At 52.1% G+C, this 20,199-nt stretch overlaps 1 protein-coding gene across 2 annotated transcripts in view; it reads right to left on the reverse strand.

Moving 5' to 3' along the window:
- Nucleotides 1-20,199, reverse strand: part of LOC125447002 (protein shisa-9-like) — a 130,925-nt gene that overhangs the window by 14,329 nt on the left and 96,397 nt on the right. For both annotated transcript variants that reach the window (XM_059640602.1, XM_059640601.1), the window contains exon 4: nt 345-494. In XM_059640602.1, coding sequence (XP_059496585.1) covers nt 345-494 — 150 coding nt within the window. The remainder of the gene's footprint in view (nt 1-344; nt 495-20,199) is intronic.

Genomic DNA, 20,199 nt, shown 5'->3' on the forward strand with positions numbered 1-20,199 from the left:
GAATACAGACCGAGTCAAACCAGTCTCTCCTCACCGCACTAGACAGTAGGAGGTGCAGATGCTGGAGAATCTGAGATAACAAGGTGTGGAGCTGGATGAACACAGCAGGCCAAGCAGCATCAGAGGAGCAGGAAGGTTGACGTTTCGGGCCTAGACCCTTCCTCAGAAAAATGAAAGGAAACTTACAATGGGCACAAAAGACAACAGGAAGGCAGGAGAGTGAAAGCGCGGGCTCGTGCCCTCCCCTCGTTCCTACGCTGCTGCAGCCAGAGGAACCATGACCCTGTGCGCGCTGTGATTATTATGGGCTGGTGGATGAGGGCACGAGCCCCGTGGTTACTCACCTACAGCCTGGAGAGTGGCATACTTGTTGAAGTCTTGGCCTGGTGACGGTGCTGAGGCCAGTCGCTGCAGGATGTTGTTGTGGGGGTGGGGTGGTCCCATCTGGGAGATGGTCCGTGATGGACCCGGCGTGTTATTCAGGTGAGGCTGCTCTGTGGGGGGAGAAGGCGAGACATTGAGCATCTTTGGAGTAAAACTTTGGCACTGACTCCAACTCAAAGGCCAACTCACACGGAGCATCGGCTTTGGAACATCCCAACGGAACCAGGAGGCTGCTGGTTCAATCCCTGGCACTGATTGAGTTGGCCCCAAACACTGAACCTTCATGTCCCTGATTTGGCCAAGGACACAATGAGCTGGTCTCCTCTAGGCTTTTACTGTCTGCTTTTGGCCAGAATTCCAAAAATTCTACCCTCTGTCATCGTGACATCACCTTTGAACTTTAACCTCCTTGCCCTAACTGGCAGCCCTGTCACCTTTGCTGACTGACACACGGCATCTCCCGGTCGAACAGCATGCAATCAGAAACAGTCTATACCCACCAGAAAGGAAAAAAATCCAACTCACACACAAAACAAAATCTCAGGAAGCGAAAGACCACATAGAATTGAAACAAAAAGGTTATAAAAACACAAAATAAAAGGACAGATCCCTTAGAATGGGATAAATATAAAGAGCAGCAAAGGGTGACAAAGCAGTTTATCATGAAAGGAAACTTACAACGGACAAAAAAGACAAAAAGAAGAGATTTTGTTGTTATCTAAAGGGAAAAGGGCTGGTTAAAAGTATGTAAGATAATGGGAACTGCACATGGTGGAGAATCCGAGATAACAAGGTGTGGAGCTGGATGAACACAGCAGGCCAAGCAGCATTTTAGGAGCACGAAAGCTGACGTTTCGGGCCTAGGCCCTCCATCAGCCCGTAACGTCAGCTTCTGTGCTCCTGAGATGCTGCTTGGCCTGCTGTGTTCATCCAGCCCCACACTTTGTTATCTCGGTTAAGAGTATGAATGGCCCACTGGAAGCTCCAACTGGGGATGTTGCCAATGCCCATGGGGATCTTAGGGTTCAAGTCCACATCTCCCTGTAACGGGCCACACAAATAGATAGGTGGGTGAAGAAGGCATATGGCATGCTTGCTTTTATTGGTCGGGACACTGAGCACAAGAGTCAGGATGCCATGTTGCAGCTTTATAAGACTCTGGTTAGGCCACATGGAGAGTCTTGCATTCAGTTCTGGTGACCACATTACAGGAAGGATGTGGAGGTTTTGGAGAGGGTGCAGAAGAGGTCGACCAGGGTGCTGCCTGGATCACAGGGTGTGAACTATAAGGAGAGGCTGGGGGAGGGGGGGAGACTTGATAGAATTCTATAAAATGATGGGCTGCATAGATGAGGGTTGACTGTCAGAATATTTCTCCCAGAGTTGAAATGTCTAATACTGCGGGGTGGGGGGGACATGCATTTTGGGTGAGAGAAAGGAGAGTTCAAAGGAGATGAGAGGGGCAAGTTTTTGACACAGAGAGTGGTAGGAATCTGGGATGTACTGCTGCTGGGTGGTGCTGGAGGCAAATACAATCGGGGTGTTTAAGGGGCTTTTAGATAAACACGTGAGTACGCAAGAAACAGGGCAGGCAGAAAAGATTGGTTTAATGTGGTGTCAAGTTCAGCACAACATTGTGGGCCGAAGGGCCTGTTCCTGTGCTGTACAGATGTTCCATGGAGAAATGATTACTTTGCTTCAATATTCACAGTAAAAACGGAGGATAGCTCTCCAGAAGTCCCAGAGAAAATATCAGAGCATCGGGGCAGTCCCGAAGTAAAATTAAAGTAAATCATTAATAATGAAGAAATCAATGGAGCTAAAGTGGAAAAAATATCTCGAGGAGCTGATGGTTTCCATCCATAGGGTTAGTGGAGGTAGGAGGACTATTGCTGATGCCCTACCCATAATCTTCCGGTGTTCCCCGGATTCAGGAGCTGTACCTTGGGATTGGGAATTTGCTCGTGTCGCTCTGCGCTTTAAGCAGGGTGACGGAGACAAACCAGAGATTTACACGCTGGTTAACCCGACATCTTTGGTGGGGAAATTGTTGGGATAGAATAACTTGTTCATCTCAAAAAACTTCAGTTAATCAGGGAGAGCCAGCAAGGATTCAGGAAGTGTAGGTCATCCCTGAGAAACCTCATGGAGATTTTTACACACAAACATAAAAAATAGGAACATGAGTAGGAGTAGACCATTTGGTCCCCTGGAGCCTGAAGAACATGGCTGATCTTCTCATGGACTCAGCTCCGCTTACCCACCCTCTCACCATAAGCCTTAATCACTTTACTATTCAAAAATCTATCTAGTTTTGTCTTAAAAACATTCAAAGATGTACAGGATAGGTGGGTTGGCCCTGGGAAATGCAGCGTTACAGGGGAAGGAATGCGGTTGGGATGCTCTTCATGGCTTGCTTCCGCAATGTAGGGGTTCTGTGAAATGGTGGTCAATGCGAATTTGATTGTTAAATTTAAACCAGGGATGGATATGTGTTTGTTAAGCGAGGGCATCAAGGAGGCATGTGTTCCAGGCGGGCATGTATAGAGTTAGGCCACAGATCAGCCATGATCATATGGAACGGCAGAACAGCCTCCAGGGGCTGAATGGCATACTGCTGCTCATCATTTCTACATTCCTATCCTAATTTTAAAGTTCTCATTGAAGTTTTCCAATCCATCCCGCTCCCAGGCTCAGTAACGTAAGCGAGGAGTCGTGGGCTATTAAAGGTCACAGGCCATTTCTCTCTCTAGAGGCAGAGAAAGAGAGAGAAAAACAGTTGGGTTAGGTACAGCTGGTAAACGCAGGGCTGGGGTGGGCTGGCGTGATCTACCATGGTACCACACCATGGTCACCTGGTCACTTAGGCTAACCAACCCCATCCTCCCAGTCTCTGAACCCCACAATCCTCCGAGATGTCTCAGCCCTCCTGATGCTGCCCATCACCTCATGACCATCACTGCAACACAAGAGGCTTCACTCTATTCGGCTTTGCTATGTAGTGACACTGGAGGCACATTTGCAACATGGCTACCCGGAGAGAAAACACTGCGCAGAAAAGGAGAAGCTGGCTCGTTCGTCCTTTTCTCTGTAAAGATCCGGAAAGTTCCATTGGGTGGGTGTGGGGATGAGGTGAATGTTATCATTGAAATATCTGTCACGCTAGAAAGCCATTCGGCCCATCATGTCAACACCGGCCTAACCCAGTTCAGTCACTGGATCCAAGTCATTTTGGAATGTTGTGAGCATTTCTGCTTCCACCGAGCACAGCCTGAACAGCCTCGGAGAGAACAAGTTTCTTCCCAAATCCTCTTGTTCTAAATCCATTACCTCCCCAGCCCTCAACCAAGTGGAAAGGAGTGGAACTGCCTACTCTAAGTGGAGGGAAGCTGGATGAATGGGACAGAGGTACGTTACCATTCACTCAGGGAGCTCAGCTAGCTGTGGGGATGAGTGTTCTTTGCTGGATGTTGGCGCATAGAGCCATGGATAATGGCTGCGGTGGTCTTCCCTTCCCCAGACTGATCAGGAATCTCACAAGGACTGCTGCTGCCTGCTAGTGGTGTGTTTTGGAAGTGCCTGGAGGGGGGAGGGGCAATCTCCCAACTTGGTGGCCACACCATCAATTAAAGCATCAAAGTGGAACTCAAACCCGGGGCTTCTGTCTCAGAGGCAGGAACAGCACCATTGCCGATATGCATGAGGGAGAAAGCAATCAAATAGGGCAGGTTGAAGGGCAGCAGATGGAGACTCGTGTTGGCTGTGAACAGCAGCAAGGACCAGATGGAGTGAATGGTCTGTCCCCCATTTCAGAAACTGTGCCCCATCCTCCACTTTCATCTTTCACTCCCTCAACCACTGACGTCTACAATCTTCTGTCTACTATCTACTTTCTACTGTCTACTATCTACTGTCTACTGTCTTCTGTCTACAATCTACTGTCCACTGTCTACAATCTACTGTCTACTGTCTACTAGCTACTATCTACTAACTACTATCTGTCTACTGTCTTCTATCTACTGTCTACTATCTACTGTCTACTATCTACTATCTACTGTCTTCTGTCTACAATCTAATGTCCACTGTCTACAATCTACTATCTACTATCTACTAACTACTATCTGTCCACTGTCTTCTATCTACTGTCTACTATCTACTGTCTACTGTCTAATGTCTACTGTCTACTATCTACTGTCCACTGCATACTGTGTACTGTTTATTGTTTACTGTCTACTGTCTACTGTCCACTGTCTACAATCTACCGTCCACTGTCTACTATCTACTGTCTACCGTCCACTGTCTACTATCTACTATCCACTGTCTACTATCTACAGCCTACTGTCTACTATCCACTGTCTACGATCTACAGTCTACTGTCTACTTTCTACTATTTAGTATCTACTGTCTACTGCCTACTATCTGATGTCTACTGTCTACTATTTACTGTCTACTATCTACTGTCCACTATCCGATGTCTACTATCTACTATCTACTGTTTACTATCAACTATCTACTGTTATCTACTGTCTACTATTTACTGTCTACTGTCTGCTGTCTACTCTCTACTATCTGATGTCTACTATCTAATGTCTACTATCTAATATTTACTATCTACTGTCTACTATCTGATGTCTACTGTCTACTATCTACTAGCTACTGCCAACTGCCTACTGTCTACTATCTGATATCTAGTATCTACTATCTGATGTCTAATTTCACTGTAGAAACTCAACAAAGATCCTCAGACCAACACCTTCCAAACCCTCAACCATTTCCATCTAGAAGGACAAGGGCAGCAGATACATGGAACACTACCCCCTACAAATTCCCCTCCAACCCACTCACCCTCCTGACTTGGACATTTATCACTCTTCCTTTACTGTTGTTAGCTCAAAATCCTGGAATTCCCTTCCTAATGGCATTGTGGGTCACCCTACAGCAGGCAGCTCAGGCCGCTCAAGAAGGCAGCTCACCCCAACCTTCTTAAGGGGGCAACTAGGGACAGAAGCAATGGCCGCATTCTGAAAACAAGCAAGCCAATGTTTATGGTGTATTTGATGGTCTCAGAAAAGGAGCTGCAATTCGTGTGGAGCTAATCTGTAGAAAAGTGAAGGGTTAAGCATAAGTGTGTATGAATGTGTTTATTTATAGGGAGCTAACAGAGCCATCGAAAAGAGCTCAAGGCAGAGCTGGGTGAAGCAGAGAGAGAGAGAAACATGCATCTGCATTAAGGCCTTATCCAATGTGTCAGCTCCAATCCAATTACAGATGCACACCACCTTTCATTGGGAAATGCATCAGTTCAGCTGCACAGGCCAGCAGCAGTCAGTAGGAGATTTTGTTGTAACTTCTGTTAAATTGCTGGCCCTGACAATTGTGACGTTGACTATCTCTCGTTGGTGTTAACTTCCCTTGGGGCTCAGTAACCCACTTTCCAGGCAGCGCCCAGCACGCCTCAGTTCAGAGACTTGGCTCGGCTCAGAGCCTCCGAACACCCCTGAATACCACTCTCCCCTCGAGCTCTGTCAGCACCGGCACACCGTTCGGGGAGTGAGGTTCGTGAAGAGGCCATGGCTCATCAGAGCAGAGGCAGCAGCAGCTCAGAGACTGGCATGTGCCAGTCAACTTCAGTCTGCATTGATCCCAAGCCCAGAATAGGTAAAGTCACTGCCCACCCCATATCGGACCCCCATGTCAGACCCTCTGCCCACTCCAAATCAGACCCCCATATCGGACCCGTTGCCCACCCCATATCAGACCACCATGTCAGACCTGCTGCCCACTCCATATCAGACACCCATATCGGACCCGCTGCCCACCCCATATCAGACCCCCATATCGGACCCGCTGCCCACCCCATATTGGGCCCCCAGATCAGACCCGCTGCCCACCCCATATCGGACATCCATATCGGACCCGCTGCCCACCCCATATCAGACACCCATATCGGACCTGCTGCCCACCCCATATCAGACCCGCTGCCCACCCCATATCGGACCCCCAAATCAGACCAGCTGCCCATCCCATATCGGACCCCCAAATCAGACACGCTGCCCATCCCATATCGGACCCCCAGATCAGACCCGCTGCCCACTCCAAATCAGACCCCCATATCGGACCCGTTGCCCACCCCATATCAGACCCCCATGTCAGACCTGCTGCCCACTCCATATCAGACACCCATATCGGACCCGTTGCCCACCCCATATCGGACCCCCGTATTGGACCTGCTGCCCACCCCATATTGGACCCCCATACCAGACCCGCTGCCCACCCCATATCGGACCCCCGTATCAGACCCGCTGCCCACCCCATATCGGACATCCATATCGGACCCGCTGCCCACCCCATATCAGACACCCATATCAGACCTGCTGCCCACCCCACATCAGACCCGCTGCCCACCCCATATTGGACCCCCAAATCAGACCAGCTGCCCATCCCATATCGGACCCCCAAATCAGACCCGCTGCCCATCCCATATCGGACCCCCAGATCAGACCCGCTGCCCACCCCTTATCGGACCCCCACATCAGACCCGCTGCCAACCCTATATCAGAACCCCATATCGAACCTGCTGCCCACCCCATATCGGACCCTCATATCAGACCCGCGGTCCACCCCATATTGGGCCCCCAGATCAGACCCGCTGCCCACCCCATATCAGACCCCCATGTCAGACCTGCTGCCCACTCCATATCAGACACCCATATCGGACCCGCTGCCCACCCCATATCAGACCCCCATATCGGACCCGCTGCCCACCCCATATTGGGCCGCCAGATCAGACCCGCTGCCCACCCCATATCAGACCCCCATATCAGACCCGCTGCCCACCCCATATCGGACCCCCGTATTGGACCTGCTGCCCACCCCATATTGGACCCCATACTAGACCCGCTGCCCACCCCATATCGGACCCCTGTATCAGACCCGCTGCCCACCCCATATCGGACATCCATATCGGACCCGCTGCCCATCCCATATCAGACACCCATATCGGACCCGCTGCCCACCCCATATCAGACCCCCTGCCCACTCCATATCGGACCCCCAAATCAGACCAGCTGCCCATCCCATATCGGACCCCCAAATCAGACCCGCTGCCCATCCCATATCAGACCCCCAGATCAGACCCGCTGCCCACCCCTTATCGGACCCCCAGATCAGACCCGCTGCCCACCCCATATCAGACCCCCGTATCAGGCCCGCTGCCCACCCCATATCAGAACCCCATATCGAACCTACTGCCCACCCCATATCGGACCCTCATATCAGACCTGCTGCCCACTCCATATCAGACAGCCATATCGGACCCGCTGCCCACCCCATATCAGACCCCCATATCGGACCCGCTGCCCACCCCATATTGGGCCGCCAGATCAGACCCGCTGCCCACCCCATATCAGACCCCCATATCAGACCCGCTGCCCACCCCATATCGGACCCCCGTATTGGACCTGCTGCCCACCCCATATTGGACCCCCATACTAGACCCGCTGCCCACCCCATATCAGACCCCCGTATCAGACCCGCTGCCCACCCCATATCGGACATCCATATCGGACCCGCTGCCCATCCCATATCAGTCACCCATGTCAGACCCGCTGCCCACCCCATATCAGAACCCCATATCGAACCTGCTGCCCACCCCATATCGGACCCTCATATCAGACCCGCTGTCCACCCCATATTGGGCCCCCAGATCAGACCCGCTGCCCACCCCATATCAGACCCCCATGTCAGACCTGCTGCCCACTTCATATCAGACACCCATATCGGACCCGCTGCCCACCCCATATCAGACCCCCATATCGGACCCGCTGCCCACCCCATATCAGACCCCCATGTCAGACCTGCTGCCCACTCCATATCAGACACCCATATCGGACCCGCTGCCCACCCCATATCGGACCTCCATATCGGACCCACTGCCCACCCCATATCAGACCCCCATATCGGACCCGCTGCCCACCCCATATCAGACCCCCATATCGGACCCGCTGCCCACCCCATATCGGACATCCATATCGGACCCGCTGCCCACCCCATATCAGACACCCATATCGGACCCGCTGCCCACCCCATATCAGACCCGCTGCCCACCCCATATCGGACCCCCAAATCAGACCAGCTGCCCATCCCATATCGGACCCCCAAATCAGACCCGCTGCCCATCCCATATCGGACCCCCAGATCAGACCCGCTGCCCACCCCTTATCGGACCCCCAGATCAGACCCGCTGCCCACCCCATATTGGACCCCCAGATCAGACCCGCTGCCCACCTCATATCAGACCCCTAGATCAGACCCGCCTCCCACCCCATATCGGACCCCCATGTCAGACCCGCTGCCCACCCCTTATCGGACCCCCACATCAGACCCGCTGCCCACCCCATATCGGACCCCCGTATTGGACCTGCTGCCCACCCCATATTGGACCCCCATACTAGACCCGCTGCCCACCCCATATCGGACCCCCGTATCAGACCCGCTGCCCACCCCATATCGGACATCCATATCGGACCCGCTGCCCATCCCATATCAGTCACCCATATCAGACCCGCTGCCCACCCCATATCAGAACCCCATATCGAACCTGCTGCCCACCCCATATCGGACCCTCATATCAGACCCGCTGTCCACCCCATATTGGGCCCCCAGATCAGACCCACTGCCCACCCCATATCAGACCCCCATGTCAGACCTGCTGCCCACTTCATATCAGACACCCATATCGGACCCGCTGCCCACCCCATATCAGACCCCCATATCGGACCCGCTGCCCACCCCATATCAGACCCCCATGTCAGACCTGCTGCCCACTCCATATCAGACACCCATATCGGACCCGCTGCCCACCCCATATCGGACCTCCATATCGGACCCACTGCCCACCCCATATCAAACCCCCATATCGGACCCGCTGCCCACCCCATATCAGACCCCCATATCGGACCCGCTGCCCACCCCATATCGGACATCCATATCGGACCCGCTGCCCACCCCATATCAGACACCCATATCGGACCCGCTGCCCACCCCATATCAGACCCGCTGCCCACCCCATATCGGACCCCCAAATCAGACCAGCTGCCCATCCCATATCGGACCCCCAAATCAGACCCGCTGCCCATCCCATATCGGACCCCCAGATCAGACCCGCTGCCCACCCCATATTGGACCCCCAGATCAGACCCGCTGCCCACCTCATATCAGACCCCTAGATCAGACCCGCCTCCCACCCCATATCGGACCCCCATGTCAGACCCGCTGCCCACCCCTTATCGGACCCCCACATCAGACCCGCTGCCCACCCAATATTGGACCCCCAGATCAGACCCGCTGCCCACCCCATATCAGACCCCCGTATCAGGCCCACTGCCCACCCCATATCAGACCCCCATATCGAACCTGCTGCCCACCGCATATCGGACCCTCATATCAGACCCGCTGCCCACCCCATATCAGACCCCCATATCAGACCCGCTGCCCACCCCATATCGGACCCCCATGTCAGACCCGCTGCCCACCCCTTATCGGACCTCCATATCGGACCCGCTGCCCACCCCATATTGGGCCCCCAGATCAGACCCGCTGCCCACCCCATATCAGACCCCCATATCAGGCCCGCTGCCCACCCCATATCGGACCCCCGTATCAGACCCTCTGCCCACCCCATATCAGACCCACTGCCCACATTTCAGACCTACTGCACCTATGTCAGATCCACTGGTCCCAATTCACACCCACTGCTCCCACATCAGACTCATGGCTCACCCCATATCAGACCCATTACCCACCCCATATCAGACCCACTGCCCACCCTGAATTAGACTCACTGCCCCTATATCACACCCATTACCCATCAAACGTCACAAACATTACCAACTCTATTTCAGAGCCATTACCTACCCCATATTGGGGAAACCGGGGCAGGTCTCACACAGTAAATGGTAGTTCCCTGGGCTTGTGATGTCAAACAGAGAGACCTAGGAGTACAGGCACATGGTTCCTTGAAAGTGGTGTCCCAGGTAGACAGGGGGTGAAGAGGCTATTCGGCACACTCGCCTTCATTGGCCAGTGCATTGAGTTTAGGATTTAGAGCGTCATGATGTGGCCGTACAGGACGTTGGTGAGGCCTCTTACACAGTGTATAATTCTGGTTGCCCTGCTGTGGGAAAGATATTTTTAAACCAGTGTACAAATGATTTACAAGGATGTTAAAGAATTATCACAAGCAACTACACTGGCAGGAAAGTGTCTTGTTGGAAGTTTCCAACATTTAGCAGCTCGCTCACACTGGCCTAGGCTCCCCTCACGTTCACTCGTGTCTATCCTGGTGAACATGTCCCATGGTTTTTCGAGATCTCTGATTCTGTCTAGAAACTTGGCTGTTGATGTTGATTGTGTGAATCTGCATGAGTTACTGCCTGTTGCTTTGGGTCCTGTTGCAGTCTCGTAGCCTGCAGTACTCTTCCAACTTTCACTAAGAATACAGATCATTCCCTGCACTGGTGTCTACAGCCCATACTTTCTTCATGCACCTCCTGAAGACTATCAGAACCCTCCAGCCTCCCGCCGCACTCCCCACCTCCAGCCAAACTGTGCGAAGCTCACTTCTCTTTGTTCACTTTGTTGAATTATTTTATCCAGTGTTGAGTTTCTTAGGGACTATATTTGTAACTGTGGGCCAGTGTTTATCCCTCAGGGAGCTCGTGAGAGTATTCCTTTATGATTCACTGAGTTGTTATTAAATATTACTCAAAACAAGGGAGATGTGCTGTGAAAACATTAGGTCTTGCTCCCATCAGGACTGATTGGCAAGAATGTCAAATTACAAAGGGAACAACATTTATAATGCATGAGAAAAGGGTGCAGGATGACTCTGGTTAGTTACAGCATTACTATGAAGCCCCCCGCCCCCCACACCTTCAAATAAAAACACACAATACTTCAATATGTTGTACTCTTCTGCGGAGAGTGAGTGGCCGTTTACAAATATATGTGACGTTTTCCACATAGAATATTGTTCAGAAAATGTTGCCCAAACATGGACTCTCATCTTAACATGCGATATGATTGATGTTCAGCACCATGCAGGCTAGAGCTGATTAAAACATTACAATCAGAGAAATGTACTGTCTGGCATGATCAGTTAGTCATAGAGATATACAACTTTGGTCCAATGCGTCCATGCTGACCAGATATCCTAAACTGACCTAGCCCCATTTGCCAGCATTTGGTCCATATCCCTCTAAACCCTTCCTATTCATGTACCCATCCAGATGCCTCTTAAATGTTGTAACTGTACCAGCCTCCGCCACTTCCTCTGGCAGCTCGTTCCATACTCGCACCACCCTCTGTGTGAAAAATCTGTCCCTTGGGTCCCTTTTAGATCTTTCCCCTCTGAATGTAAACCTATGCCCCTCTAGTTTTGGACATCCCAAATCTGGGGAAAAGTGCCTTGGCTAATCACCCTATCCATGCCCCTATATAAACCTGTATCAAGGTCACCCCTCAGAGTCTGTTGCTCCAGGGAAAATAACCCCAGTCGATTCGGCCTCTCCCTATAGCTGCAACCCCAGCAATATCCTTGTAAATCTCTTCTGCACCCTTTGAAGTTTAACAACATCCTTTGTATAGCAGAGAGACCAGAATTGCATGCTGTATTCTAAAAGGGGCCAAAGCAATGTTCTGTACAGCTGAACATGGCCTGCCAATCCCTATACTCAATACACTGACCAATAAAGGCAAGCGAAACAAACACCTTCACCATCCTGTCTACCTGCAAACTCCACTTTCAAGGGACCTCGAACTTGCACTCCCAAGGTCTCTTCGCTCAGCAACACTCCCCAGGACCTTACCATTGTGTGTGTAAGTCCTGTCCTGATTTGCCGGTCCAAAAATGCAGTGCCTCACATTTGTCTATACTAAACTCCATCTGCCACTCCTCAGCCCATTGGCCCATCTGACCAAGGTTCTGTTGTACTCCGAGATACCCTTCTTCTCTGTCCATTCCACCATCTATTTTGGTGTCATCTACAAACTTGCTAACCATCCCTGTCGGGACTAATGGCCCATTGACCGTTTCCTCATGTAGGGTAAACGTTGCTTTGAGAAACAACAACATATTAGGACTTTGAAGGGAAGGGAAGAGATAATAGCTTGTAAGATGATGGAGTATAAGGCTGCTTTTATTTTAGGGAACAGGGCGATTGAAGCAGTACCTGAGAGAAAAAATACCTTTCATGACACAAAGCAATTCTTATTAACACCTGGACCTTACTACCTTTGGTTTACTGGTTGAAATTTTACACTATCCATTGTTTTGTCCTGGAGATCCCTCATGTCCCAGAGCATTTAGAGTAGAGAACGTGGGCAGTTATTCCCCGCTAGTAATCCTGCTCCACACAAATCTCCTTCTGTCCTCACTTCATCCAACTGACGTTGCCGGGGTTGGAGGGTTTGAGCTACAGGGAGAGGCTGGATAGGCTGGGGCTATGTTCCCTTGAGCATCGGAGGCTGAGGGGTGACCTTATAGAGCTTTATAAAATCACGAGGGGCGTGGATAGGGTGAATAGCCAAGGTCCTCTCCACAGGGTAGGGGAGTTGAAAACGAGAGGGTCTAAGGTGAGAGGGGAAAGATTTTAAAGGGACCTGTGGTGTAACTTTTTCACACAGAGGGTGATGCATGTATGGAATGAGCTGCCAGAGGAAGTGGTGGAGGCTGGTACAATTACAGCATTTAAAAGGCATCTGGATGGGTACATGAATAGGAAGGGTTTAGAGGGATATGGGCAAAATGCTGGCAAATGGGAATAGATTAATTTAGGATTTCTGGTTGGCAAGGTTGGACTGAAGAGTCTGTTTCCATGCTGTTTCTATGACTCTCCCACTCTATTGTGGATTCCACCCTCTACCTTGTGTGTTTATTCAGTCTCAGGCTTAGAGTCTCTCTACCTCCACGAGATAGTGAGTTCCACTTTCTCACCACATCCTGGACAATAAAGTTCCTCCTGAATCCATATCTGGGTTTATTAGTGAATGTCTTTCTTAACAGTTTGACCTCTGGTTCTGCTCTAGTCCAGATCTGAAACATCATCACCATCATCCTAAACGATGTTGTAGATCCTGACTAGTCAAATAAAACTGTTAAATGTAAGGTTGCCATATTGTTACCCGAGCATAGGGCTGCTCCCTCATTACAGAGAGACAAATAGTGATAGTTTAACCTGAGGGTCACCACGCCTCAGGCAAAGGGAGAGGTTGAGAGGGAGAGTCCTTCATGGTAACCCCTGCCAGTGCAAACATTGAACCCATACTGTTGGAATCACTCTGTTTTACAAATCAGTCGTTCAGCCGGCTGAGGGAATCAACCCGAGGGAATGGCAGGCCGTCAGGAAAAGGCCGGAAAGTGGAGCTGAAGACTATTGGATCAGCCATGATCGCATTGAATGGCATTGCAGACTTGACGGACAGAATGGTCTACTTCTACCACACCATCTCACAGACTTATCAAATCCTCCCATCTTCTCAAAGCTTCAGCTTTCTCTTTCCTCTTGCGAAGAGCCATAATCCATCAAGTTTTCCCAAATGGCAGACCTCTGAGTTCTGGTTGTAACTCTCTAATCTTCAGGATGGGGTCTTCACCACACTATGGGTGGTCCAGTACATTCAAAGTACAGACACTTTACAAGCGAAGAGATCACCTTGACTTGTGTCAATCCCTAACCGATGAACTGCTTTCCAGTTGGACAGTGAAAATGGGATCGAGAGGATCCAAATGGACCAAGTGGAATAGGAAGTGCCATGAATAAAGGTGAATGCATTCGGATATTGTAGATGGGAAACTGCGAGTGCTGTGGGTGATAGGCAGGTAATGTTGGATTTGGAATGTACACTCTATAACTCCTTCCTTTCAATTTCTCCACTGTTTTTATATTTACAATATGGAGACCAGAAATTATACACATATATACATATGTATAGCAAGGAAAAGGATGGCTTCGTACAGAAGATAAGGGGGGGTGAGGAGGGAGGACTAAACGATAGGCAGAGACGGAGGCCTCGAAGAGAGAAGCGATTGGCTAAAGGTGTGAGGGATACAAGAGCTGCTGAGGCTGGAGTCAGAGAGAACACGGTGTGGAGCTGGGGGGACACAGCAGGCCGGGCAGCACCAGAGGGGCAGGAATAACACGGTGTGGGGCTGGAGGAACACAGCAGGCCGGGCAGCACCAGAGGGGCAGGAATAACACAGTGTGGAGCTGGGGGGACACAGCAGGCCGGGCAGCACCAGAGGGGCAGGAATAACACAGTGTGGAGCTGGAGGCACACAGCAGGCCAGGCAGGATCAGAGGGGCAGGAATAACACAGTGTGGAGCTGGAGGAACACAGCAGGCCGGGCAGCACCAGAGGGGCAGGAATAACACAGTGTGGAGCTGGGGGGACACAGCAGGCCGGGCAGCACCAGAGGGGCAGGAATAACACGGTGTGGGGCTGGAGGAACACAGCAGGCCGGGCAGCACCAGAGGGGCAGGAATAACACAGTGTGGAGCTGGGGGGACACAGCAGGCCGGGCAGCACCAGAGGGGCAGGAATAACACAGTGTGGAGCTGGAGGCACACAGCAGGCCAGGCAGGATCAGAGGGGCAGGAATAACACAGTGTGGAGCTGGAGGAACACAGCAGGCCGGGCAGCACCAGAGGAGCAGGAATAACACAGTGTGGAGCTGGAGGAACACAGCAGGCCGGGCAGCACCAGAGGAGCAGGAATAACACAGTGTGGAGCTGGGGGGACACAGCAGGCCGGGCAGCACCAGAGGGGCAGGAATAACACAGTGTGGAGCTGGAGGCACACAGCAGGCCAGGCAGGATCAGAGGGGCAGGAATAACACAGTGTGGAGCTGGAGGAACACAGCAGGCCGGGCAGCACCAGAGGAGCAGGAATAACACAGTGTGGAGCTGGAGGAACACAGCAGGCCGGGCAGCACCAGAGGAGCAGGAATAACACAGTGCGCAGCTGGGGGGGACACAGCAGGCCAGGCAGCACCAGAGGAGCAGGAATAACACAGTGTGGGGCTGGAGGAACACAGCAGGCCGGGCAGCATCAGAGGAGCAGGAATAACACAGTGTGGTGCTGGAGGAACACAGCAGGCCGGGCAGCACCAGAGGGGCAGGAATAACACGGTGTGGAGCTGGGGGGACACAGCAGGCCAGGCAGCACCAGTGGGGCAGGAATAACACAGTGTGGGGCTGGGGGGACACAGCAGGCCGGGCAGCACCAGAGGAGCAGGAATAACACAGTGTGGAGCTGGGGGGACACAGCAGGCCGGGCAGCACCAGAGGAGCAGGAATAACACAGTGTGGAGCCAGGGGGACACAGCAGGCCGGGCAGCATCAGAGGAGCAGGAATAACACGGTGCGGGGCTGGAGGAACACAGCAGGCCGGGCAGCATCAGAGGAGCAGGAATAACACAGTGTGGGGCTGGAGGAACACAGCAGGCCGGGCAGCACCAGAGGGGCAGGAATAACACAGTGTGGAGCTGGGGGCACACAGCAGGCCGGGCAGCACCAGAGGAGCAGGAATAACACAGTGCGCAGCTGGGGGGGACACAGCAGGCCGGGCAGCACCAGAGGAGCAGGAATAACACAGTGTGGAGCTGGAGGAACACAGCAGGCCGGGCAGCACCAGAGGAGCAGGAATAACACGGTGTGGGGCCGGAGGGACACAGCAGGCCAGGCAGCACCAGAGGGGCAGGAATAACAGTGTGGAGCTGGGTAACACAGCAGGCCAGGCAGGATCAGAGGGGCAGGAATAACACAGTGTGGAGCTGGAGGAACACAGCAGGCCGGGCAGCACCAGAGGAGCAGGAATAACACAGTGTGGAGCTGGAGGAACACAGCAGGCCGGGCAGCACCAGAGGAGCAGGAATAACACAGTGTGGAGCTGGAGGAACACAGCAGGCCGGGCAGCACGAGAGGAGCAGGAATAACACAGTGTGGAGCTGGAGGAACACAGCAGGCCGGGCAGCATCAGAGGAGCAGGAAGAACACGGTGTGGGGCTGGAGGGACACAGCATGCCGGGCAGCACCAGAGGAGCAGGAAAGTCAATGTTTCGGGTCTGCTCCACAACGTGTGGTTAAAATTGTAGAATGAATAGCTGCAAATGTGACCTATCACTGGCTGACAATGGCAGTCCATGTGATGATAAGGCCTGGTGTGGGGGTGTGGGGGTAAGGACATGAGAGAGGGAGCCTCAAGCCCTAATATTGTTGAACTTGATATTGAGTCCAGAAGGCTGTGGGGATCCCAAGCGGAAATTGATGTGCTGAACTTGTTTGCTCTACTGGCATAGACTTGATGGGCTGAATGGACTCCCCCTGAGCTATAGCCTTCTGTCCTTCTTTGATTCTAAGAGTGACGTTGTGCTCAGCAGGACAAGTAAGCACTTGGCAAATGAAACAGAGACTGGAACAAGCTCATTTACATTGCTCAAGGGACAATCCTTGCAGTGTGGGAACCAGGCCATTTGGCCCATCAAGTCAGCACTGACCGTCTGAAGATCATCCCACCCAGACCCAATCCCCATTCCCCCATGTTTCTCAACGCTAATCCACCCAGCCTGCACATCCCTGGACTCTTCACCACAGCCGATCCACCCTAACCTGCACATCTTTGGACTATGGGAGGAAACCGGAGACCACCCCAAAGAAACCCACGCAGACAGGGGGAGAACGTGCAAACTTCACACACAGGCAGTCGCCCGAGGGTGGGATCGAACCCAGGTCCCTGGAACCATGAGGCAGCAGTGCTAGCCACTGAGCCACCGCGCTGCTCATGCCTGAATTTTTTTCAGGCAATACAAACGTGTAGCGATGAGAGGGAGCATCATAGGCCTGTGAGGTGGACAATAGCTGGGAACAGAACATCCTGGACTGCTGGACAGTGGGAGTCAGGAGGGAGGGGAAGACTGTAGTTGTGGGAGAGGGCAAATTGAGGATTTCTGGGTGTAAGCACCAGGGAAGGACTGTGGGGAATCTCTATGTCAAAAGCAAATTTAATCAGATGAAAACTCAAACAGGAGCAATGCTTCCTAAACTCCTTCCCCATGTTGATGCTGTGGTCACAGAGTATAAGGAGGGAGAGGGGAGGGGGATAGAGGATTTGGTTGGAGACTTGAAGAGGGACATTTTAAATATCATTCGCCCTCGAAACTGAACCTTTTTACAAACAAAGATGGGATCAGGTGATCAGTCTTTAGTAGATAGGTAATGAAACCATATTGAGGTGTAGAATTAAGGTGAACACTTAAACTGGAATCACAGTTGTCAAAATCCTGCCGACATGGAGTTGGTCATACACAGATCTAACCCTGTGGGCCCACACAGGAACCCAATGCCTGGGAACCCCAGGACTTTGAGGCTTCTGATGCCAAGGACAATTGGGCATAGCCCAAAAACTCAAACCAGCAGGGCAGGAGGCATTATAAACAAATCATAAATGGCTGGAAAAGCTCAGGAGGTCTGGCAGCGTCTGTGAAGAGAAATCAGAGTTAACTTTTCGCCCCCCCCCCCCCGACCAAGTACCGAGGAAGGGTCACCAGGCCCGAAATGTTAACTCTGATTTCTCTCCACAGACACTGCCAGACCTGCTGAGCTTTTCCAGATGTGTCTGTTTTCCTTTCAGATTTACGGCATCCTTCCGTTTTCTTTGAAACCAGTTAATGCGACTCCCCCGCTCCCCTTCTCTCTCTCCAACTTCCTCTAACCTTTTCCGAACCGGAAGCTGCTCCAGTTCCTTGTCAGAGGCTCCTATTGAATTGGGCTCCGCTACCCTTAGCAATCCAAACTATTCAGCATTCGCAGCATCTCCTCATCCCACCTCAGGTTTCGTTGGTGCACGGAAATTTAAAACAACAGGGACAGGAGCTGGCAGTTCGGCCCCTCTGAGCCTATTCTGCCATTCTAGATCATGGCTGATTCTCGACTTCAATGACTGTATCCCTCTGTGGCATTAACATCTAAAAATCTATTGATCTTTATCTTCAGCCTACTCAATAATACAGCCTCCAGAGGATTTCAAAGATTCGCCAGCTGCTGAGTAAACAAATTCCTCCGTATCTCAGTCCTAAGTGCTCCAGGTCTTATTTTGAGCTCATTATTTTGAGGACATTCAGTCCATCGGTTTCACAATGACCTCTGAAGAACATTTGACCCAGGCCTACTCTGTCCCTGCATTCCCACAGCTAACCCACACCCCTGGACACTAAGGAGCAATTTAGCATGGCCAGTCCACCCAGCCTGCACATCTTTGGACTGTGGGAGGAAACCAGAGCACCTGGAGGGTACCCACGCAGACACAGCGAGAATGTACAGACTCAACGTGGGCACAGTCACCCGAGGCTGGAATCGAACCTGGGTCCCTGGTGCTGTGAGGCAGCAGTGCTACCCACTGAGCCACTGCCCTGCCTGATGGGAGTGTTACAACGTTGGAAGTCAGTTGCCATGGTTATCATCACCAATATTAGCTTCAATGGCACTGCAGTGACTCACCAAGGCTCCTTAGACAGCACCTTCCAAACTCGCAACCACTTCCATCCAGAAGGATGAGAGCAGCGCTGGTTTTATTGACTGACAGAACAGACTCGAAGGGCCGATTGGCCTACTTCTGCTCCTGATTTGTACGCCTCATGAGTTCGGCCTGTCACTGTGACGGTCTCCATCTCCCAGCTGAGTTCTAAGGCAGGATTCTCCCGTCTAATTCCCACACAGCCTGTGAGCTGGGGTGACCAGATGCTTAGCACCTTCTCACTCAGTTCTCTGTTGCCACATTGAGGTCAGCTCTGAACCCGTGGCTCACAGGACGCCCGGAGGGAATCTGTGGGTTTCACCTAGTTGGCACCGTGCCACATTGCCGACTGGAAGAGGCTTCACTGACACTGCCGCAGATATTGGCTGTTCTATTTATAACCATGTCTGGGAGCCAAGCAAACGATCAAAGGCTCAAGCAGGCTCACATCTTCATTGCTGACACCCTGCGGGACCCCCACAGCTGCCCGATAGCCCACAGTGAGAACAACTGGGGCAGGGTTACTGGGAAATGGGGACCATGGAGGAGTGAGGAGCAGCCACCTTCAGAAAGGCAACGAGACAAAAAGTGTGGGTGCAAACTCCAAGGATCCAGGACAAAGCAGCACCCCCTCCCCCTCTCCGATGGGCAACATGTCCACTCCCTCTGCCACTGACACTGCAGAGATTCACCAAACATCCTCCGACAGCACCTTCCACTTAGAAGGGCAAGGGTAGCAGATACATACGAATACCATCAAGTTCCCCTCCAAGTCACTCACCATCCTGACTTGGGAATATATCGCCGTTCCTTCACTGTCGCTGGGTCAAAATCCTGGAATTCCCTTCCCAAGGGCATTGTGGGTCAACCCACAGCAATGGCTTAGGAAGGCAGCTCAACCCCAACTTCTCAGGGGGAGCAATGAGTCATGGAATGCCTGCACTGTGGGACCAGGCCATTCAGCCCATACCAATGGTCTGGGAAACAGTACACGCACGCCCACCCTATGACCCCGCATTTCTCATGAATGGCCCACCTATCCCCAGATACTACGGGCAATTTCCCATAGCCAATCCATTTAACCTGCACATCTTTGGGCTGTGGGAGGGAACCGGAACAAACCCGCACAGACACCGGGAGAACGTGCAAACTCCACACAGACAGTCGCCTGAGGGTGGGATCGAACCTGGGTCCCTAGCGCCATGAGGCAGCAGTGCTAACCACTGAGCCACTGTGCTACCCAGA

This window comes from Stegostoma tigrinum, chromosome 38, assembly GCF_030684315.1.
Source record: "Stegostoma tigrinum isolate sSteTig4 chromosome 38, sSteTig4.hap1, whole genome shotgun sequence".
Lineage (NCBI taxonomy): Eukaryota > Metazoa > Chordata > Chondrichthyes > Orectolobiformes > Stegostomatidae > Stegostoma > Stegostoma tigrinum.